The sequence below is a fragment of the Salvelinus fontinalis genome, chromosome 6, assembly GCF_029448725.1.
Source record: "Salvelinus fontinalis isolate EN_2023a chromosome 6, ASM2944872v1, whole genome shotgun sequence".
Taxonomy (NCBI): domain Eukaryota; kingdom Metazoa; phylum Chordata; class Actinopteri; order Salmoniformes; family Salmonidae; genus Salvelinus; species Salvelinus fontinalis.
In genome coordinates, this window is record NC_074670.1 from 23698581 (window position 1) to 23722162 (window position 23582).

Genomic DNA, 23582 nt, shown 5'->3' on the forward strand with positions numbered 1-23582 from the left:
TAAATCTACATTTCGTCTACTTTACAGTACTTTACTAGTATTACTACAGTAGAAGCTCAACTACTATACTACTAGTACTAGCAGAACATCTCTACTCACCGCTGTGCGTGCTCAGGTGCATTTCCAGGGCCCTGGCGCTTGTGAAGCTCTTGTTGCACTGTGGGAAGGGGCAGATGCTGGGTGTCTGGTGGGGTCTGTTGTCGTTCTCCTCCCCTTGGCTCTCTGGCTCCCTCTGCCTGCCACTGCAGTAGTACATCAGGTGGGCCTGCAGGTTCCTCTCACTGCGGTACCAGATCCCACACGCCTTACATGGGAAGATGTCCTCTGGAGAGAGAGGGTAAAACACAGGGTAGAGCGTCAGGGTACAACGTCAGGGTAGAACGTCAGTGTACGTTTCGTGCGCACACAACAACATGCACACATATGCACGGACAACACACACACACACACACACGTTTCTTTCTCTTTATAGCTCTGATTTGATACCCAAAGCCAGGAGGACCCCTGTAATACCCAAGTCTGTGATAGGACTGTGTTGATACCACTAGGCTGGTGCCCTTTCTCAAGGGCAACTGAAACACTGGACCATCTGCCTGCAGCAGAGCAGCCTCCCTGTCGAGCTGAACCCAGATAGCCCTTATTAAGTAAACAAATGCACTATTTGCATGAAGCTTGTATTTTGCAATTAACAGGTTAGTGGGAGGCTCGCCTGTGTTTATGTGAACCCAAACTGAAGGTCGACTGCTCTTATCTCAACCGCTCTTAACACAGACTCATCTGGGTTAATCTACATCCCATAGACGGATGGACAGACAGACATTTAGGGCTATGTCCAAAACGGCACCCTATTCCCTATATAGTGCAATACCTTTGTCCAGAGTCTGCACCCTCTTTCCTATAGTGCATTACTTGAAGTTTTGGCCTAAAGTAGTGGACAACATAGGGAATAGAGTCCATTTCAAACACAGCCCTAGGTGAGACTACAGTACAGACTAGCCATGGAGTGTGTTGTAACTCACTGTTGACGATGGCGGTGGGCAGTATGGAGGCCATGGCAGCCTGCTGAGGCAGGAGCTGGATGGTGTCCAGCAGTCTGGCCGGGTACATCCCCTCGCTCAGAGACATGTGGTTGATGGCCTGTAGACGGGAGTCAAAGTCCACGGCGAACGCCACTAGTTCCTCGCCCCCCATGATGTTCTTAGTGGTGGTACACCACAGCTGGCCACCTGGAACAGACAGAAGGGGAACATGCTGAAAAATATTGTTTTTATCCTGTGAGACTGTTGGTAGAGCATGGTAGTGGTAGCCTGTGTGGCTAAGTTGATGGGTTTGATTCCCACTGGGGACAGTATTATATAATATTATTATTGATGTTTCACCCTGAGTGGTTTGACTATACTCCTAACTCTGATGTCCAGAGGGTATGGAATTCCATCCAGAGGGAAATGTTATAAGGACTTAATAATAATGACTATATAATGACTAAAGTGTAAAATCACAATGTCATACTTTGGTTGAAATAGCAGTAAGAAATGTCCAACTCATTGGTGTAAAATCTAGTAGGTCTCTGCATTGGAGCTATACTGTACACTTCAGTAATATAGTATAACCTGAAGCAGGTCCTCTACACACTATTAGATTTTTGTGTTTAGGGATTAAACATTCCAGTGAAATCTTCTGAACATATTCATTAAGTTAGGATGAGAGAGAGGAAGGGGAGGAAGGTTTTTTAGCTTAGATAATATTTATCTCCTGCACATGACAGGCTTTTCAGCTGCACTTCATTTTCCTTTGAAGAGATTAAAGTTTTTAATATGACTATTTACAAAAATCTGGCTGGGGCGATAACAACAAACGATGATATGCTCACGCTAAATGGCAGAATTAGGACATTGTATCAGAGAAAAGCTGGACAATTAATTAGGGCACTCTGTTAGCTTTCAAAGATGTGCAAACACTCCGACAGAGCAGCGTCAGGATGAGAGAGGACCTCTAATTTGAGTCCAGCTGTTGTGGAAATAAGGAGCGTTGCAGAAGAGAGGGGAGAGGTATGAAGGGTAGAACAGAAGACTAACTGCACCCCACTCATAGATCCATCCTCCACACTTTAGAGAGACACTGATTACAAATGTTTACACAAAACGTACAAATCACTGGTTTTAAAGGTCAGTGTAGACAGGGTTAAGGTTTTCAAGTGAGGCTCTCCCAACCCAGGGAGGAAAACTGAAGAATAACTGCTGTAGTTATTACTATGAAATGACATGATGGAATGATTGTTATGACGCCTAACTTCCACACCAATCTGAGGATGTATCACTCCTCTCTGGTACACCTTCCACGGCATTCCACCTCCCACCTGACGCTGGTCATGACCTCGCTACTCCCATTAACACATTTCCCAACCTATTGCATTTATGTCAAACAGCACTGAAATTAAACACTATTATAGAAATGAGTCAGAGGAGTGAAGCAAGATGTGGTAAAATATGCCATCTTTTAAAGTCCCATTTTTGTGTGCAAGGAAAGCTCTGTGTTTGTGTGTGTGTGTGTGTGTGTGTGCGTGTGCGTGTGCGCGTGCGCGCGCGTGTGTGTATCCGTGTGAGTGGCAGGCAGCACTAGCTCCTTTAAAGCACAGTGCCTATCTGCTGGCCAATCTCCCGTGATGAGAGACACACTTCAGGTCCCTCCACTTCAGCGCTGGTTTTGATTCTCTCTCACCACACAGCCTGGAGAGGCCCTTTGAATTTTTATCTCCTAATTAAAGTAACAAAACTCCTCTGCCGTCAGACAGAGTTACCATCAAGGTAGATAGTAACTGCCAGCGAGCAGCCACCATGGGGGGGAGGTGGGGGGCAGATGGTCACTACTCGCCACCAAAAGTTTCAATTGGTAGAGATTCCACTTCTCAGGTTCTCGGTTAACAAAGAGAATGGAGAAAAATACCCTGATACTGAACTCACGACTGACTTGTCTACATTTTCACTGTCTTTGAATACAATTTCAGTTAAAGATGCTCTGAATTACTGCAAGCCTTCCACTGCTAATTGCTAATGACTGTTAGTACTAACCTACAATGCAATTCACCTATGGAATATGCACAGCAATGTGACTCCTTCAGCCAGCCACACTACAGACACCCATCTGTCGTCCGTGAGAATGCTGGGGTGGTGTTCTAAAGCACAAAATACTGACTCAGACAGAATCATTCCTGCCTCAGAGGAGACCTCAACCACCTCAACCACCTCAACCGCTTTGTCCCAAATAACACCCTATTCCCAATATAGCGCACTATTTTGACCAGAGCTATGGGCCGTGGTGCACTAAATGTGCACTAAATGCACTAAATGGGGAATAGGGTGGCATTTGGGACATACACATAGATGGAAGCTCAGGAGATCCACTGAGATCCACTGAGATGTTGCTCTCAGGGCATCACTGTACACCACAGTTTTTGCTTCCCAAGCTTGGTCTTGATGGAGAACCAAAGGATTTGTTCTAGGCCAGCACTGACACACACAAATGTGCACCCCTTAGGGTTCCTAGGACAAGGATTGGGAAACACCTCTTACTGTACAGAGAGAGGGGCGGCAAAGGAAAATAATTTTGTGAATAGTTCATGAAAGTTTATCTGCATCATACTGGCTGCTTTTTGCCTTTTTTGAAAGTGCACAGCCCACAAGTAAAACTGGGGAAAAGTCTACAAAGTAGCAGCTTGTGTGATTTGCACTGTTTTGCCTGTTAGCGAGCTAGCTCTCTGCAATGAGCTGCCTGCCTGGCTTTGTGCAGCGGCCAATGCAGTTGGAATGAACGCTATTGTGCTGAATCCTCCTGCAGAGCACCTGATAAAAGAATAAAGAACTATGACATATTCTAAAAACAATAGAGGAATTAAGGAGAGACAATAGGCCAGCTGCTTCATTAAAACAATCAAAAAACGGCATCCTGTACCTAGTCCAGATAATTAAAAACACTGCTTTGCTTTCTCCATTCCCCCCTTTCTCCCCCCCTCTCTCTCTCCCCCCCCTCGCTCTCTCTCTCTCCCCCCTCACTCTCTCTCTCTCTCTCTCCCCCCTCTCTCTCTCTCCCTCTCTCCCCCTCTCTCTCTCCCCCCTCACTCTCTCTCTCTCTCCCCCCTCTCTCTCTCTCCCTCTCTCCCCCTCTCTCTCCCTCTCTCCCCCCCCCCTCTCTCTCGCTCTCTGCCTTCCTCTCTCTTTCTCTCTCTCTCTCTCTCTCTCTCTCTCTCTCTCTCTCTCCTCCCTCTCAATATAATATTCACCAGCTCTACTTTGGGCTGGCGACTGAGGCTCGGCTGGCTAAATGCCCATTCCTTCTCTTCCCCTTTGATGAATGCCGTATTTGAACATGTAGTTGAAGATGAACATATGACGGAATTCAAGAAACAAAATGATGAGAGGGAGGGGGTGCATCGTGTATGTAAGTACTTTCACTAATCAAACGTCAGGGGAAATAAGGCACATGTACTGTTCGTCCCTCCTCCCCAACTACAAACCCCAGAGGTTTCAAATTCACATATCAGAGGTCATTTTACATTTCTTCAGCTTTAAATGACAATGGATGTACAGTAAAGTAGCCTATACAGCAGGAGTATTCAATTCTTACCCTACAAGGTCCGGAGCCTGCTGGTTTTCTGTTCTACCTGAGAATGAATTGGACCCACCTGATATCCCAGATCTAAATCAGTCCCTGATTAGAGGGGAACAATGACATTGAGGGCTATACATTCAGCAGACACTCTTATCCAGAGCAATTAGAATGAAGTGCCTTGCTCAAGGGAATATCGACAGATTTTTCAACTAGTTGGCTTGAGGATTCAAACCAGCAACCTTTCGATTATTGGCCCAACGCGCTAACCACCAGGCTACCTGCCGCCCTAGTGTAAATGTGAACATGGGCCACCGTGGTGGAGAGGAACAGACAGTATAAGATACTCTAGGTCATGAAGAATGGAATACATTTGCTTCTGCCTGCGCCACACCACTGTCCGTATCTTAATGAAAACACAAAGAAATCTCTCCAGCCTTGTTGCAGTGAGAGAGAGAGCTGGGAGGAGACGGCAAAGCAACACAAATAACAGAAGGGTTTGCATAATTAAACTGGCCTGCAGACAGGTATTCAAATGTTTGTGTGTAAACAGCACGACTCTTTAATAGTTTGCTGTAAAATGCATAGTTACGCACATCAGCTCTCCCATCTGTCTCCAACACAGGCCAGGCCCACTGCAGCACAACTACACATTATGGGGCTGAGGGTGGCTTCTAGCAAACATACAGTAACCTTCTGGCAGTAACCACATTGTGTTCTATGGATTTGCAGCACACTTTTGAGACAGGACACTGTAACCATGTGGTCTCTCTCCTCGAGGAGCTGTTGCCAGGAGCTTGATGGTGATTTGCAAACGGCCTGATTATTTCAACCCCTTATCCGGTCTCTCTCTCTCTCTCTCTCTCTCTCTCTCTCTCTCTCTCTCTCTCTCTCTCTCTCTCTCTCTCTCTCTCTCTCTCTCTCTCTCTCTCTCTCTCTCTCACACTCTCACACTCTCACTCTCACTCTCAATTGTGAAGTGATGGTGGTAAAGCCAGAGGGCTCAATGCTTTTGTAATTAAAGACCTCTGGTCTTGTCTCCAAATCAGACCAGACTGTTGTTGAACGGACGGCTAACCAGGGAAAGCCTCCTGGCACCTACAAATATCAAGTAGCTGCCTGCCTGCCATGTTTGTTAACTTGTTCGGGGTTTAAATGTTCTCTTAACCTAGACTGTGTTAGCCCGCTGAGCTAAAGCCTAGAAATTATCTCAGGAAGCTAACGCAACTCTTCAGGTTTCCGTCAAGGCTACTAACCACACAAGTATGGTTCACTAAACTATAAACATAAATCATATTCAGTGCAACGTCTACATTATTAATATATGGAACTAACAGAAGACAATTCTCATACTAACAACAGCCTATACCTACAGAAAAACTAAACAAACTCCTCTTCTCATGAATAACAGCAAATATTGAGAGTGTTTCTGAACAGACAGGATGGTGATATGGCAGCAGGCTGTCAACCCATCAGGTTAAGACAACAGCCAGACAGCAGCACAGACAGGCCGAGAGAAAGCTGAGTGAGACTTCCCATGGCAGAGTGATTATGAAAAGTCACTAATCGGTCAAACAATCCTATTGTTACAGGGTGTGGTGTGGAATAAACTGCAGTTAGCGGACTATAACATTATAACATAGATTTGAATCCTCTTATTCCCTGCTCACTTACCTCCGCCTCCCATTCTGATGATATTATTCTGGCCACCACTAGAAGGCGCTCTTCTCATGCTAAAACGCAACTCCGCACCCACCACAGTACGTATGATATCGTGTTGATGCATAGACACCCTAAACACGGCAGCATGTCAGACTGACAGACTCCGTCCATACGTTCAAGAAGGTACAGAATGTGAAGCACTCTTATGACCTTCATTTACTCTGTTTCTACAGTGAAAACAAGTTGTTCTGAGACCATGTATATGATGAGGATATTCATCATATCTAAGGTATTATAACGGCTATCGATCTGTTGTACCTGTCATCACGTTTGTGAAAATACTAATAGCCTAGGAGTCAATTTTGTGCAGCAAATACACATTGTTTGAGGCATAAAATAATGTCTTCTATTGACAAGACCACTCGTTTAAAAAAGCATTGTTGAATAAATAATAAATATATAACACTCCAGTGTACAGACTCATTTTAACATCAAGTGTTTTGTAGATGATAGCCAACACTGAAAGCTCATGGATGGCCTTGAGCAAATGGCACAGGGGTCAGAGTCCACAAATGGAACCTGGGTTCCCAGGAGAGTGTCATACAGAATCACACTGGTACACATTCATACCAGCTACAAAGACACTAAACTACAACACATCTCAGAAGGATCATACTATTTCATTTAACAGATATTCAATATCGTCATTCTGAGTTCTGGAACAAAGAAAATCTGTTTCAAAATTCCTAGTTTCCGGCAATGATCTGATTGAGTGGATGATTTTGCACAGTGTAGAAATGAGATGCTTCCTTTTATAATTAAATGATATTTCTTTAGCAAATCTCTGGAGACGCATGAATCTGTTTCATTGCACAGTGAAAATGATATTGGCAAGTGCCTGTTTGTCTGGTAATATCACTGAGAGAGAGAGAGAAAGAGAAAGCGAGAGAGAGAGAGAGACAGACGGAGAGAGAGAGAAATAAAGGGAGAGAGAGAGAGAGAGAGAGAAATAAAAGGATAGAGAGAGAGAGTAAAATATGCCAAGTTTTTATAGATCTATTAGAACTGAGAAATTATGAGGGAATTGAAAAGATGCTAAATGCTACATTTCTTTGATTACAATTGATATAAAAATAGTATTTATTGAAATGAATTGGTGCAGTGAGATATAAACAATATAAAGTAAATTGTTATATATATCAAAATTATAAATGACAAATATGTGAGCCAAATATGATAAGAGACTGCTGTGAAATGTATTTAAAAAAAATGTGAATATAACAATCTCAAAATGACACAAACAAACACTTTCTGTAATTTGGATAATACATGATCAGAAATGTATAGTTGAATAGTTTTTCTGAACACTACACTACGAACACTAACTCGGCACACATTTCAAAAGGACTTTTAGATTCTCATGGGTGTCACTTTTATATTCGATTTCTAGGTAATAACATTACAAATTCCATGAAATAACGCTAAAACCCTTACGGACTTGGGCTAAATGTTCTAACCAACACATTTAAAGTGTGGTGCACAACGAGGACCACTTTTGTCAAGGGTTTTAATTCAAACTTTTAAGGGCTATCCTCTGGGTTCACATGGTACATTTTGTTTTAATGTCATTTACCAAAATACATTCAACAACAACAACAACACCCTGGTCCTCTAGGTTTCCCAGGTCTAAGTTCTCTCCTCTTCCCGGGCCGGGTCCTGGTTGCGGCCAGGCGACATGTGTTTACTGGGGCCCTGCTGGGGAGCAGGGTGGCGCTGGGGGCCTGGCTCTCTGTCCTGACCAGGCTATGTGTTAATGGGACGTGGAGGTCCCTGTGACAGGCCGCTGCTGTGTTGAGCACCACCACCAACACCACCACCACCCGGGCAGAGCCAACTAAGCAAAGCTGTCCCAGAACCCCAGCTGTGGCCTGGTGGCCCACGTCCCCCTTCCGATCATGCTACTCGGGGAGGGAGCAGGGGAGCAGGTGAACGGCGGAGCTCCAAAGGGAGGGCCAGGGACTGGGAGAGAGACACAAGGACGCAGCGCCTCAGTAGCTACTCCAACATGGCTCTGTCCCCGCGCCACCACGCACCACATGGCCTGCCTGGCACATGGACGCCAGCCCTAATGCAAATGCCCTAACGCCGTTTAAAATGGGCCACTCTCCTTTTTGGAAAGGTCTATTTGGGCCTTCTGGCGATGAGAGGGGGAGATGAGAGATGCACCTGCCTAGGCTATCAACCATTTTGGAATGCTGGGACATATTTTATCTGATCTGGGTGAGAATGGAACTGGAATTTTCAAAGTTGTGGTCTACATTAACTTGATGAGCAAACTAACATATACTGTGTGCTGCAAAGGTTTCTGTGCAACCTCCTCTGAAAGAAAAACAGAGTGGGATTGTGCCTGCTGTTGTTCACAGAGCCCAGCAACAGACAGAAAGACAGACAGTGAACACAGACTGAATGAGAACAGCAACACGGCAGCACAGCCTCCTGAGTCCAGACGCCCACCGCCACAACAGCCACCATAGCTCCCTCCATCCCACTCTAACATGCCCTCTGCCTCTGCACCCCTGTAATTCTACATATTGCTTAAACTAAGCGCTAATTACATTTTCTGTCAGTTTGCAGGAGAAATAAATAATCTGTAGCTAAAAGGCCTAATTGCGTTTGTCACATTGTGGTCTCGGTGGCTGGTGCGATGGGAGCAGCAGCCGCTGGCCCTTCCTCGTTGCCATTCTGTCGTCCTGGCAAGGCCCCTCACTGCCCCAGGTATCGCCACGCAGCCATCTGGAGCCGACATCTGTCCCTCTATTGATCACAAGGGTTTAGCACTTGATCAAACAGACTGCGACAGGATATTGCTCTTTTCCCCACAGAAAAGGCCAATCGCTTGCGTGAGGGTAATAGAGTGGAACTGAGATACGCCACCAACACGGCGGGCAGGCAGGCGGGCGGGCAGGCAGGCGGGCAGGCGGGCGGGCAGGCAGGCAGGCGGGCAGGCAGGCAGGCAGGCGGGCAGGCGGGCAGGCAGGCAGGCGGGCAGGCAGGCGGGCAGGCAGGCAGGCGGGCGGGCAGGCAGGCAGGCAGGCGGGCAGGCAGGCAGGCGGGCAGGCGGGCAGGCGGGCAGGCGGGCGGGCAGGCAGGCAGGCGGGCAGGCAGGCAGGCAGGCAGGCGGGTGGGCGGGCGGGCAAGCGGGCAGGCGGGCAGGCGGGCGGCAGGCAGGCAGGCGGGCGGGCAGGCGGGCGGGCGGGCGGGCGGGCAGGCAGGCAGCAGCGGTAGTGGCAGGGATGGCAGGAGTGAGGTGGCTGTGCCACTACTGTCCAATGCCAGTTTCAGCCAATAGACCAGCCACACTCTCTCTCTCACTCTCTCAGCTGCTGCTGCTTCAACAAAACACTCCATTTTAAAGTGTGAGAATAACTCAAGCTCTGAAGCCAAATTAAAACTATATTAGCCACAATTTTCCACTTCAATATTTTCCACTTCTTTCCTCTCCTCTCTGAAAAGTGTGAGATGTTACGAATCGTTTTAGTTTTCAAGTGTTTGTTGAAAATACTAAAATGAAAAGCGACTGGCTCTGATAATAACAAGCGGGTCTTTGAACCTGATGAGAATCAGTACATCACTTTCAAGCTGCATACAGGTACTCTATCTGTGAGAACACCTTTTGGAAACTGAGGAAAGATGGATGCAAGAACAATATGCTCCTGCTGTACATGAAAACGCACCAGACGCTGTGTGATTACTTTAGCTTTGTGTAGAAAACAAAAGGTTCACCTGCAGAACTATATGAAATAATAAAGCATTGAAATTACCAGCATTTAAATACATTATCTACATATGACAGGAATAAAAATGAATCCTTGCAAATATGGTTTGAAAAAATACTTTGAATTTGGAAGACATAAATAATTTTTCCATATTAGATTCCAACCTAGAAAATACCAGTTCACAATTATAAAAACAGAGGACAACAACTGTAACACTTTAAAACAACAATATAGAAGCCCATGTTAAGATGTAATCTTTTATGTTATTTCGTTTAATGGTATGTAATTGGACAGAGGATACTATAGTTCCTTAGGAATAATGCTTTTTAACTTGTTAACCTTTATGAATTCCTTTATAATGCTTATAATATGATATTATAATATAATGCTTATAATATGTTATGTCTCTACATTTTCAACTGACTCTTCTCCAGCTCTCCTATATCCCACTGCCGTTAAAACAAACACACTTGAGCCTGAGGTGACCATGCAGTGTGAAGCCTAGTAGTCTGTAGAGGCTGTGGATGGAACCTAAAATAGCTCTTACGGATCAGGCATGCTTGCAAAGCACTACTTTCTAGCTAGCTAACATCATGTTTAGCAAGTATGGACAATTTGATAGGATGTGAAGGTGACATTTATTTCAATATTGTGGCAATATTGTGATTGTTCCTTCCTGTGAAGAGAGATATGATTCCCCTTGCCTACAGTGCTGGGATTGTCCTTTGGAAAAAATGATGCACATTTGGGGATGAGGCAACTAATTCCTTCCCTCCACCTCTGTCTCTCCTCCTCCCTCCCCCTTACCCCCCAATCCTCCCCGACATGAGATTTCTGATTAATCGTGTGACCGCCCCTTCGTTTTGCATTTTACACAATCTCACAGCGCCACAGCGAGATGTGTGAGGTGTTTCGCCACTTTTGGCAAGCTGAAAAGCTGTAGCCCAAGGAAGAACAAGTCAGTGGAAAGTATGAGGGGGATATGACCAGGGGACGTGATAAAAAATGATCAGCGAGTGTGTTTTCCTGTTTGGTTTTAATCTACATTTAATTAAATTCTTATCTGCTGTGTGCTTATGGCTGCATTTGAATGGCGAGACTGCATTCATTATGAATGGTAAAATTGAACTCACTACATTGTGTGTGGCCCAATAAAGGAACAAGACCCTTATTGCACTCTGTGCATGCACAGCACAAGCTCCGACAGACATGCGGAAAAAATAAGTCAATTAAGATGGGTCTTTAAATTACTGCTGTATCAAAACAAGGGGAGGGAGCAGGCTCTATAATAGAATCCTGACAGGGGTGAGCACAGCCGACTGTTGTTAATATACATCCCATTTGATAGAGCCAATTATATTGGCCTGTTTATTATGGAATACACCGTCCACGTCTAGATTTACTGGGTTGGTCATGATAGTTCTTAATCAGTTCCCGACAGGAAAGTTGACTTATGACAATAGAGGGGTCAAAAGACATTTGGTTTATATAGCTGTATAACAATATGAATTCTAGGAGATGATTTGATGGTGTTTATCTAGGTTAAGTGGGGGAGAAAACAAAGGCCGACGACAACAAAAGAAATGTCAATAAAAACATAACCAACACACACACACACACACACACACACACACACACACACACACACACACACACACACACACACACACACACACACACACACACACACACACACACACACACACACACACACACACACACACACACACACACACACACACACACACACACACAGGACCTCCATGGGTTAAACACAGGGCAGCCCATCTCTCTTGAAAATGCATGAGAACATTGTGTAAAAAAAATAGAGAAAACAAATCAGAAGCTCCATATTGTAATACTATTGACAAAAGCACACAGCTTATAACAAGACGCAGCACTTCATAAGCTAAGAACAATATCCCATAGGCAGGCGGCAGCACCCCTGGAAACCGCTGGAAATAAAAGAACTCTGAGCCTATACTACAGAGTTGGGCCTGACAAAATCCTTAAATCTTTCCATGTTTGCTTATTCAGAACGTAGTGGGGGAGACGGAAGCTCCCTGCTGCCTGGCCATGTTTACAGAGCTGTTCCCATCTTTAGGCCTTGCTCATCCACAGATCCTGACACACGACGGAGACATGATTAGGGCCCTGCCTATGCATAGGGGGAGGTGGGAGGGTGCGGGAGGGGGTGAGGAGGGTGGAGGGATCGGCAGATGAATGGCTTTGGTTGCGTCGGAGAGGGATCACAGAAGATAATCGCACCCCACTGCCGCGGCGGAGCTCTCAGATCTGGTCTTTAAAATAATGTTGGGAGTCAAGTCTCTCCAAAGCCGGCACAGGTTATCTTCTGTATTTTATGTTTGCTGTTTAAATCTTAACGGGACACAGCCAGCAAGGGAGAGCAAATATGTCTGGAGTCGGAGGAAGCGGAAGCGGAATGGAAACGCTATAGCGGAGGTTAAAGATTAGCAGTCGTTCGTTCGCGGGGGCTAAGGAGATGAAACTCCCTCTGTTGGAATGGCTTTTTATTCCCGGGGAAAAACAGTTGGAATGTTGGAACGTTTAACCTTGTGAGGCTCCGAGACTCCATAGAGAACAATGGGATAACCAGCCAGATCTTTCCTCTATTCAAAAACTAAATAATTCATAGACATTTATACATAACATTACAAACAAGCGTAGTAGGCATAAATACTGAAAATGAGGACGAAAGTATATAAGAAATTTGGGTCGTTTTTTGGGCACTTTCTACTAACATTTTAAAGGATACATATATATGGCATTTTTTTGATGTTTTATGATGTTCTCCAGACCCCTTTGATGATTTTAAACCATCATTGGCCTTTATGTACCAATTATTTATGTAGATATGGCCATGTGACACCTGTCTAATATGGCGCTACGGAGCTGGTTGGCTGCCATATTGAAAATGGCCGCCAGGGGGTAATATAAAAACTCTGCAATGACACTATAGCTTCTAAGGACTTGTCCAAGTTGTGTGTGAAATGTGGTGCCTCTATCACAAAAGCCACAAGTACCCTCAAATTTAACACTAGTCGCTGGACTAATAATAAGGTTACTAAGGAAATAGAAAACAAAGTCCACTACCAGTACCATCCACACAAATACTACTGATACTAATGAAACATAAATGACAGCTGCAGCACCATATCATAAATAGGCCTGGTGATATCCCAGACACTGTAGCCATAAAATACAGGTGCCTGTGATTGTGAGTCTCAGACTAGAAACCCTCTGTATTATACTGATAGAGAGGAATAAACATGCATGCACAATTTACTGTCCCCAGATTTCTCCTCCGTCTATCTTTTAAATAAGCCCAGTTTATTACCACTGCATGAGTAAATAGCATGCAGTGGTGTGCTAGAGTTTGATTTGATATGCTGTCCAGATGATTCATTCCTTATCCTTTCACTATTTAAATTGTCTTTGTAATAATTCCCGCCTATCCGTGGTCATAGGCAGCCATCATCAGGCCACATCACCGGTTCGTTATCGTCCTGCCGTCCTGTTTGGGAGCTCTTGAAACGATGCCATAGCATTGACTCCTATTTAACAGCGGGTCTGTGAACTTCTCATGGCTGATGGCGGAGGCTGGAAATTACGCTAACAACTCATTAACATCATAAAGAGCCTTTCAATAGAGGGACGACACCTGCAACCTTCATTTGCACATGCTAAAACAAAAAATTACCTGTGTTTTTTAATTTGGGGATAATGTATGCATTTTTTAGACCCTTTAAAATATACATTTTATTCTAAATGAAGGAAGACCTTTGGACTTGGCAACTGTATGTCTGTCTCCTTTAATGTGTACTGTATGTGTACTGGAAACAAACAAACAATACATGTACTGAAATGGAATACTGGCAAAATCCTAAACCTATTTTGGAGAATTACCGACAGGGCTGCATGTCATGTTGGGTACCTTTGAAAATTGATGTGCCTACAGTAGCAGCCAAATCATGTGCTTGAAATAACACATTACATTTTTCTAATTTTCTATTTGAATATAGAATATTTTCTAGACAGTTACTGGTCCGAGTAACAAAGTTGTGCCTGCCTACCCATCACTCTGTGACACTTTACTGGCTGGCTGAGCTAAGCTGGTTTAGACTGACAGTCTCCAACCAGAGAGCCTCAGCCTCTCCTCTCCTCTCCTCTCCTCTCCTCTCCTCTCCTCTCCTCTCCTCTCCTCTCCTCTCCTCTCCTCTCCTCTCCTCTCCTCTCCTGCAGCCTCTGGCAGGGCTCTCCATTTCCATTGTAGCCCTCTCCTAGCTCACTCTAAGTACAGTGTCTCTGCCTGCCTTGGGCAACACTACAGAGAGCAATGTCCACTTTAGGTCCAGCCAACTGCCTAACTACCCAACTGTCCAGGTAGGCTTTCTCTATTCCAGCTGTGTATTACCACACCAGCCTGCAGGCACCAGCTAGCTAACTTCTTCCTGCTGTAATACACTCACAGCTCATTACAGAAGCACATGCAGACTACAGCACTAATACAGCCTTAATCTGCTCCAAATCGCTCTAAATGTCAAGCATGGGCCAGGGACTTCCAGTCCACTGCACCGATGGCTTAGCTCGCTACCCCCCCCCCCCCCACCCTGTCCGTATTAACCAGCCCAAGAATTACATCCAGTCATTGCCAGAGCCAGAGAAACTTTGAACTCTTTGTTCCAACGTTCAATGCATCATTAACATAGTCTTTGAAATTGTCTCCCTCTAACCAAAAAAAGCCCCCAAAATAGCTAAATATGAAAACAGTTGATACTCCCTCCCAGTCCCTCCTCACCACCACCACTATCCGTACCTCCCCCTTTCTCTCTTTCTCTCTCTCCTCTCTTAATGAGAACACTCATCCCTCACTCCAGTGAAGGATCCAGTCTCTCCGTGTGATAGACTGACTAAGAGACTGCAAGGCTGTTTATTAATAATGAATTTGGAATGTTTGTGTGTGTGTGTGTGTGTGTGTGTGTGTGTGTGTGTGTGTGTGTGTGTGTGTGTGTGTGTGTGTGTGTGTGTGTGTGTGTGCGGAATGTTATCAGCTCGCACTCACACAATCCAACCAATAGTTTGCCCTGATGGGGTAGCCTGGGTTCCTCATTAGCAGAACATATTTAATCCAGAAGTTTCTTATCAAATGGCACACCTGCATCTCTAAATGGCATTTTCCACATTCATTCATTCACGTGTATTTGGGAGATGAGACTCCAAGGTGCTTTGCGGAGATTAAGAAGGAGAGAGAGTGCAAGCTTATTTTATCATTTAGCGGGTCTGGAATGAATCCAACGAGTTTTTGTCTTGTTGTTGTAATTAGAAAGCCTTTTAAGTGATAACGCCTGCATAGGAATATGAATATGGAGCGATCACTTCCTTTCTCTTTCTCTCCCTTCTTATTTCCTTCCTTCAAATTGTTGAACGCTGCATTTCTGTTGTATGTGTAGCAAGGATTAACACCCGCTTCAGAAGTTTCATGGAAGACTTGAAAGTAGGCAAACACTCAATTGGGAAGCTGAAGCTCTTTTCCTTGTTTCTGCTCGAGACAATAGGGGACGTGCAGGACCCAGGGACACGTTTATGGGTTTAACACTTAGTGTGTACACCATTGACCTGGCTCGAAGGTTTACATGCTGCATGTCTGTGTTGAAATGTAGGAACCTAACATATCGTACTAACACGATAACAGCCACAACACTGTCATACATCGCCCAGGATTTAGGTCAATAATGTTGGATACAACAACGTACAGTAAGTGTGGCCGTGGAAGGGTGTCAATGTTCAGTTTAGCAGAATATTAACAGATCATCTGGCATGGAGGGAAATGCTCCTCAAAATGGTAGTGAGTTCCTTCCCCCTGCTTTCTAATAGGAAGAGACACAAACAGCCATTGCACAGCCTTTAGGCTCATTTCAGAACCACTTTGACATGTTCATAGATAGAACACAATATGTAGCAACCACAGTGTACAAATCAACACCCAGAGAGGTGCAACATACGTGTTATTATATTTACATGAAACCTACCATTCTATTACAACCCTCCCCTTTCACTTCAATCTAATGGAGCGGCATGCAGTCCCTTCAGTTCCTTCAGTAGTGGCATTTACCCTGGCCCTGTCTCTGTGTCCCTGTGTGTAGCCCTGTCTCTGTGTCCCTGTGTGTAGCCCTGTCTCTGTGTCCCTGTGTGTAGCCCTGTCTCTGTGTCCCTGTGTGTAGCCCTGTCTCTGTGTCCCTGTGTGTAGCCCTGTCTCTGTGTCCCTGTGTGTAGCCCTGTCTCTGTGTCCCTGTGTGTAGCCCTGTCTCTGTGTCCCTGTGTGTAGCCCTGTGGCTGTGTCCCTGTGTGTAGCCCTGTGTCTGTGTCCCTGTGTGTAGCCCTGTCTCTGTGTCCCTGTGTGTAGCCCTGTGTCTGTGTCCCTGTGTGTAGCCCTGTCTCTGTGTCCCTGTGTGTAGCCCTGTCTCTGTGTCCCTGTGTGTAGCCCTGTCTCTGTGTCCCTGTGTGTAGCCCTGTCTCTGTGTCCCTGTGTGTAGCCCTGTCTCTGTGTCCCTGTGTGTAGCCCTGTCTCTGTGTCCCTGTGTGTAGCCCTGTCTCTGTGTCCCTGTGTGTAGCCCTGTCTCTGTGTCCCTGTGTGTAGCCCTGTCTCTGTGTCCCTGTGTGTAGCCCTGTCTCTGTGTCCCTGTGTGTAGCCCTGTGGCTGTGTCCCTGTGTGTAGCCCTGTGTCTGTGTCCCTGTGTGTAGCCCTGTCTCTGTGTCCCTGTGTGTAGCCCTGTGGCTGTGTCCCTGTGTGTAGCCCTGTGTCTGTGTCCCTGTGTGTAGCCCTGTCTCTGTGTCCCTGTGTGTATCCCTGTCCCTGTGTCCCAGTGTGTAGCCCTGTCTCTGTGTCCCTGTGTGTAGCCCTGTCTCTGTGTCCCTGTGTGTAGCCCTGCCTCTGTGTCCCTGTGTGTAGCCCTGTGTCTGTGTTCCTGTGTGTAGCCCTGTCTCTGTGTCCCTGTGTGTAGCTCTGTGTCTGTGTTTCTGTGTGAAGCCCTGTGTCTGTGTCCCTGTGTGTAGCCCTGTCGCTGTGTCCCTGTGTGTAGCCCTGTGTCTGTGTACCTGTGTGTAGCCCTGTGTCTGTGTCCCTGTGTGTAGCCCTGTGTCTGTGTCCCTGTGTGTAGCCCTGTGTCTGTGTCCCTGTGTGTAGCCCTGTCGCTGTGTCCCTGTGTGTATCCCTGTCTCTGTGTCCCTGTGTGTAGCCCTGTGTCTGTGTCCCTGTGTGTAGCCCTGTCCCTGTGTCCCTGTGTGTAGCCCTGTGTCTGTGTCCCTGTGTGTATCCCTGTCCCTGTGTCCCTGTGTGTAGCCCTGTGTCTGTGTCCCTGTGTGTAGCCCTGTGTCTGTGTCCCTGTGTGTAGCCCTGTGTCTGTGTCCCTGTGTGTAGCCCTGTCCCTGTGTCCCTGTGTGTAGCCCTGTGTCTGTGTCCCTGTGTGTAGCCCTGTGTCTGTGTCCCTGTGTGTAGCCCTGTCCCTGTGTCCCTGTGTGTAGCCCTGTGTCTGTGTCCCTGTGTGTAGCCCTGTCCCTGTGTCCCTGTGTGTATCCCTGTCCCTGTGTCCCTGTGTGTAGCCCTGTGTCTGTGTCCCTGTGTGTAGCCCTGTCCCTGTGTCCCTGTGTGTAGCCCTGTCTCTGTGTCCCTGTGTGTAGCCCTGTGTCTGTGTCCCTGTGTGTAGCCCTGTGTCTGTGTTCCTGTGTGTATCCCTGTTTCTGTGTCCCTGTGTGTAGCCCTGTGTCTGTGTCCCTGTGTGTAATCCTGCCTCTGTGTTCCTGTGTGTAGCCCTGTGTCTGTGTCCCTGTGTGTAGCCCTGTGTCTGTGTCCCTGTGTGTAGCCCTGTCCCTGTGTCCCTGTGTGTAGCCCTGTGTCTGTGTACCTGTGTGTATCCCTGTCTCTGTGTCCCTGTGTGTATCCCTGTGTCTGTGTTCCTGTGTGTGTCCCTGTCCCTGTGTCCCTGTGTGTAGCCCTGTGTCTGTGTCCCTGTGTGTAGCCCTGTGTCTGTGTCCCTGTCTGTATCCCTGTCCCTGTGTGTAGCCCTGTCCCTGTGTCCCTGTGTGTATCCCTGTCCCTGTGTGTAGCCCTGTGTCTGTGTCCCTGTATGTAGCCCTGTCTCTGTGTCCCTGTGTGTATCCCTGTCCCTGTGTGTAGCCCTGTCCCTGTGTCCCTGTGTGTATCCCTGTCCCTGTGTGTAGCCCTGTGTCTGTGTCCCTGTGTGTAGCCCTGTCTCTGTGTCCCTGTGTGTATCCCTGTCCCTGTGTGTAGCCCTGTCCCTGTGTCCCTGTGTGTATCCCTGTCCCTGTGTGTAGCCCTGTCTCTGTGTCCCTGTGTGTATCCCTGTCCCTGTGTGTAGCCCTGTCCCTGTGTCCCTGTGTGTAGCCCTGTCCCTGTGTCCCAGTGTGTAGCCCTGTGTCTGTGTCCCTGTGTGTAGCCCTGTCTCTGTGTCCCAGTGTGTAGCCCTGTCCCTGTGTCCCAGTGTGTAGCCCTGTCCCTTTGTCTCAGTGTGTAGCCCTGTCCCTGTGTCCCAGTGTGTAGCCCTGTGTCTGTGTCCCTGTGTGTAGCCCTGTGTCTGTGTCCCTGTGTGTAGCCCTGTGTCTGTGTCCCTGTGTGTAGCCCTGTTTCTGTGTCCCTGTGTGTAGCCCTGTCACTGTGTCCCAGTGTGTAGCCCTGTGTCTGTGTCCCTGTGTGTAGCCCTGTCTCTGTGTCCCTGTGTGTAGCCCTGTGTCTGTGTACTTGTGTGTAGCCCTGTGTCTGTGTACCTGTGTGTAGCCCTGTGTCTGTGTCCCTGTGTGGAGCCCTGTGTCTGTGTCCCTGTGTGTAGCCCTGTGTCTGTGTACCTGTGTGTAGCCCTGTCCCTGTGTCCCAGCGTGTAGCCCTGTGTCTGTGTCACAGCGTGTAGCCCTGTGTCTGTGTCCCTGTGTGTAGCCCTGTGTCCGTGTTCCTGTGTGTATCCCTGTCCCTGTGTCCCTGTGTGTAGCCCTGTGTCTGTGTCCCTGTGTGTAGCCCTGTCCCTGTGTCCCTGTGTGTAGCCCTGTCTCTGTGTCCCTGTGTGTAGCCCTGTGTCTGTGTCCCTGTGTGTAGCCCTGTGTCTGTGTTCCTGTGTGTATCCCTGTTTCTGTGTCCCTGTGTGTAGCCCTGTGTCTGTGTCCCTGTGTGTAATCCTGCCTCTGTGTTCCTGTGTGTAGCCCTGTGTCTGTGTCCCTGTGTGTAGCCCTGTGTCTGTGTCCCTGTGTGTAGCCCTGTCCCTGTGTCCCTGTGTGTAGCCCTGTGTCTGTGTACCTGTGTGTATCCCTGTCTCTGTGTCCCTGTGTGTATCCCTGTGTCTGTGTTCCTGTGTGTGTCCCTGTCCCTGTGTCCCTGTGTGTAGCCCTGTGTCTGTGTCCCTGTGTGTAGCCCTGTGTCTGTGTCCCTGTCTGTATCCCTGTCCCTGTGTGTAGCCCTGTCCCTGTGTCCCTGTGTGTATCCCTGTCCCTGTGTGTAGCCCTGTGTCTGTGTCCCTGTATGTAGCCCTGTCTCTGTGTCCCTGTGTGTATCCCTGTCCCTGTGTGTAGCCCTGTCCCTGTGTCCCTGTGTGTATCCCTGTCCCTGTGTGTAGCCCTGTGTCTGTGTCCCTGTGTGTAGCCCTGTCTCTGTGTCCCTGTGTGTATCCCTGTCCCTGTGTGTAGCCCTGTCCCTGTGTCCCTGTGTGTATCCCTGTCCCTGTGTGTAGCCCTGTCTCTGTGTCCCTGTGTGTATCCCTGTCCCTGTGTGTAGCCCTGTCCCTGTGTCCCTGTGTGTAGCCCTGTCCCTGTGTCCCAGTGTGTAGCCCTGTGTCTGTGTCCCTGTGTGTAGCCCTGTCTCTGTGTCCCAGTGTGTAGCCCTGTCCCTGTGTCCCAGTGTGTAGCCCTGTCCCTTTGTCTCAGTGTGTAGCCCTGTCCCTGTGTCCCAGTGTGTAGCCCTGTGTCTGTGTCCCTGTGTGTAGCCCTGTGTCTGTGTCCCTGTGTGTAGCCCTGTGTCTGTGTCCCTGTGTGTAGCCCTGTTTCTGTGTCCCTGTGTGTAGCCCTGTCACTGTGTCCCAGTGTGTAGCCCTGTGTCTGTGTCCCTGTGTGTAGCCCTGTCTCTGTGTCCCTGTGTGTAGCCCTGTGTCTGTGTACCTGTGTGTAGCCCTGTGTCTGTGTACCTGTGTGTAGCCCTGTGTCTGTGTCCCTGTGTGGAGCCCTGTGTCTGTGTCCCTGTGTGTAGCCCTGTGTCTGTGTACCTGTGTGTAGCCCTGTCCCTGTGTCCCAGCGTGTAGCCCTGTGTCTGTGTCACAGCGTGTAGCCCTGTGTCTGTGTCCCTGTGTGTAGCCCTGTGTCCGTGTTCCTGTGTGTATCCCTGTCCCTGTGTCCCAGTGTGTAGCCCTGTGTCTGTGTCCCTGTGTGTAGCCCTGTGTCTGTGTCCCTGTGTGTATCCCTGTCCCTGCGTAACTGTGTGTATCCCTGTGTCTGTGTCCCTGTGTGGAGCCCTGTGTCTGTGTCCCTGTGTGTAGCCCTGTGTCTGTGTCCCTGTGTGTAGCCCTGTGTCTGTGTCCCTGTGTGGAGCCCTGTGTCTGTGTCCCTGTGTGTAGCCCTGTCCCTGTGTCCCTGTGTGTAGCCCTGTGTCTGTGTCCCTGTGTGTAGCCCTGTGTCTGTGTCCCTGTGTGTAGCCCTGTCCCTGTGTCCCTGTGTGTAGCCCTGTGTCTGTGTCCCTGTGTGTAGCCCTGTCCCTGTGTCCCTGTGTGTATCCCTGTCCCTGTGTCCCTGTGTGTAGCCCTGTGTCTGTGTCCCTGTGTGTAGCCCTGTCCCTGTGTCCCTGTGTGTAGCCCTGTCTCTGTGTCCCTGTGTGTAGCCCTGTGTCTGTGTCCCTGTGTGTAGCCCTGTGTCTGTGTTCCTGTGTGTATCCCTGTTTCTGTGTCCCTGTGTGTAGCCCTGTGTCTGTGTCCCTGTGTGTAATCCTGCCTCTGTGTTCCTGTGTGTAGCCCTGTGTCTGTGTCCCTGTGTGTAGCCCTGTGTCTGTGTCCCTGTGTGTAGCCCTGTCCCTGTGTCCCTGTGTGTAGCCCTGTGTCTGTGTACCTGTGTGTATCCCTGTCTCTGTGTCCCTGTGTGTATCCCTGTGTCTGTGTTCCTGTGTGTGTCCCTGTCCCTGTGTCCCTGTGTGTAGCCCTGTGTCTGTGTCCCTGTGTGTAGCCCTGTGTCTGTGTCCCTGTCTGTATCCCTGTCCCTGTGTGTAGCCCTGTCCCTGTGTCCCTGTGTGTATCCCTGTCCCTGTGTGTAGCCCTGTGTCTGTGTCCCTGTATGTAGCCCTGTCTCTGTGTCCCTGTGTGTATCCCTGTCCCTGTGTGTAGCCCTGTCCCTGTGTCCCTGTGTGTATCCCTGTCCCTGTGTGTAGCCCTGTGTCTGTGTCCCTGTGTGTAGCCCTGTCTCTGTGTCCCTGTGTGTATCCCTGTCCCTGTGTGTAGCCCTGTCCCTGTGTCCCTGTGTGTATCCCTGTCCCTGTGTGTAGCCCTGTCTCTGTGTCCCTGTGTGTATCCCTGTCCCTGTGTGTAGCCCTGTCCCTGTGTCCCTGTGTGTAGCCCTGTCCCTGTGTCCCAGTGTGTAGCCCTGTGTCTGTGTCCCTGTGTGTAGCCCTGTCTCTGTGTCCCAGTGTGTAGCCCTGTCCCTGTGTCCCAGTGTGTAGCCCTGTCCCTTTGTCTCAGTGTGTAGCCCTGTCCCTGTGTCCCAGTGTGTAGCCCTGTGTCTGTGTCCCTGTGTGTAGCCCTGTGTCTGTGTCCCTGTGTGTAGCCCTGTGTCTGTGTCCCTGTGTGTAGCCCTGTTTCTGTGTCCCTGTGTGTAGCCCTGTCACTGTGTCCCAGTGTGTAGCCCTGTGTCTGTGTCCCTGTGTGTAGCCCTGTCTCTGTGTCCCTGTGTGTAGCCCTGTGTCTGTGTACCTGTGTGTAGCCCTGTGTCTGTGTACCTGTGTGTAGCCCTGTGTCTGTGTCCCTGTGTGGAGCCCTGTGTCTGTGTCCCTGTGTGTAGCCCTGTGTCTGTGTACCTGTGTGTAGCCCTGTCCCTGTGTCCCAGCGTGTAGCCCTGTGTCTGTGTCACAGCGTGTAGCCCTGTGTCTGTGTCCCTGTGTGTAGCCCTGTGTCCGTGTTCCTGTGTGTATCCCTGTCCCTGTGTCCCAGTGTGTAGCCCTGTGTCTGTGTCCCTGTGTGTAGCCCTGTGTCTGTGTCCCTGTGTGTATCCCTGTCCCTGCGTAACTGTGTGTATCCCTGTGTCTGTGTCCCTGTGTGGAGCCCTGTGTCTGTGTCCCTGTGTGTAGCCCTGTGTCTGTGTCCCTGTGTGTAGCCCTGTGTCTGTGTCCCTGTGTGGAGCCCTGTGTCTGTGTCCCTGTGTGTAGCCCTGTGTCTGTGTCCCTGTGTCTGTGTTCCTGTGTGTATCCCTGTCCCTGTGTCTCTGTGTGTATCCCTGTCTCTGTGTGTATCCCTGTCCCTGAGTGTATCCCTGTCTCTGCGTGTATCCCTGTCCCTGTGTGTATCCCTGTCTCTGTGTCCCTGTGTGTATCCCTGTCCCTGTGTCCCCATGTGTATCCCTGTCTCTGTGTCCCTGTGTGTATCCCTGTCTCTGTGTCCCTGTGTGTATCCCTGTCCCTGTGTCCCCATGTGTATCCCTGTCCCTGTGTGTATCCCTGTCTCTGTGTCCCTGTGTGTATCCCTGTCTCTGTGTCCCTGTGTGTATCCCTGTCTCTGTGTCCCTGTGTGTATCCCTGTCCCTGTGTGTATCCCTGTCTCTGTGTCCCTGTGTGTATCCCTGTCCCTGTGTGTATCCCTGTCTGTGTCCCCGTGTGTATCCCTGTCCCTGTGTCCCTGTGTGTAGCCCTGTCCCTGTGTCCCTGTGTGTAGCCCTGTCCCTGTGTCCCTGTGTGTAGCCCTGTCCCTGTGTCCCTGTGTGTAGCCGTGTCCCTGTGTCCCTGTGTGTATCCCTGTCTCTGTGTCCCTGTGTGTATCCCTGTCCCTGTGTGTAGCCCTGTCCCTGTGTCCCTGTGTGTATCCCTGTCCCTGTGTCCCCGTGTGTATCCCTGTCCCTGTGTGTATCCCTGTCCCTGTGTGTATCCCTGTCCCTGTGTGTATCCCTGTCCCTGTGTGTATCCCTGTCTCTGTGTCCCTGTGTGTATCCCTGTCCCTGTGTGTATCCCTGTCCCTGTATGTATCCCTGTCCCCGTGTGTATCCCTGTCCCTGTGTGTAGCCCTGTCTCTGTGTCCCTGTGTGTATCCCTGTCTCTGTGTCCCTGTGTGTATCCCTGTCCCTGTGTGTATCCCTGTCTCTGTGTCCCCGTGTGTATCCCTGTCCCTGTGTGTATCCATGTCCCTGTGTGTATCCCTGTCTCTGTGTCCCTGTGTGTATCCCTGTCCCTGTGTGTATCCCTGTCTCTGTGTGTATCCCTGTCCCTGTGTCCCTGTGTGTATCCCTGTCTCTGTGTGTATCCCTGTCTCTGTGTCCCTGTGTGTATCCGGCAGAGCAGCA

General features: G+C 48.8%; 1 protein-coding gene across 1 annotated transcript in view; it reads right to left on the reverse strand.

The window, feature by feature from the left end:
* The window catches only part of LOC129857384 (zinc finger protein ZFPM2-like), a 109958-nt gene that overhangs the window by 3999 nt on the left and 82377 nt on the right, over positions 1 to 23582 (reverse strand). The window contains exons 5-6 of the mRNA XM_055925590.1: positions 1020 to 1226; positions 100 to 324 (exon numbers count right to left, since the gene is read on the reverse strand). Of these exons, the coding sequence (XP_055781565.1) occupies positions 100 to 324; positions 1020 to 1226 (432 nt within the window). The remainder of the gene's footprint in view (positions 1 to 99; positions 325 to 1019; positions 1227 to 23582) is intronic.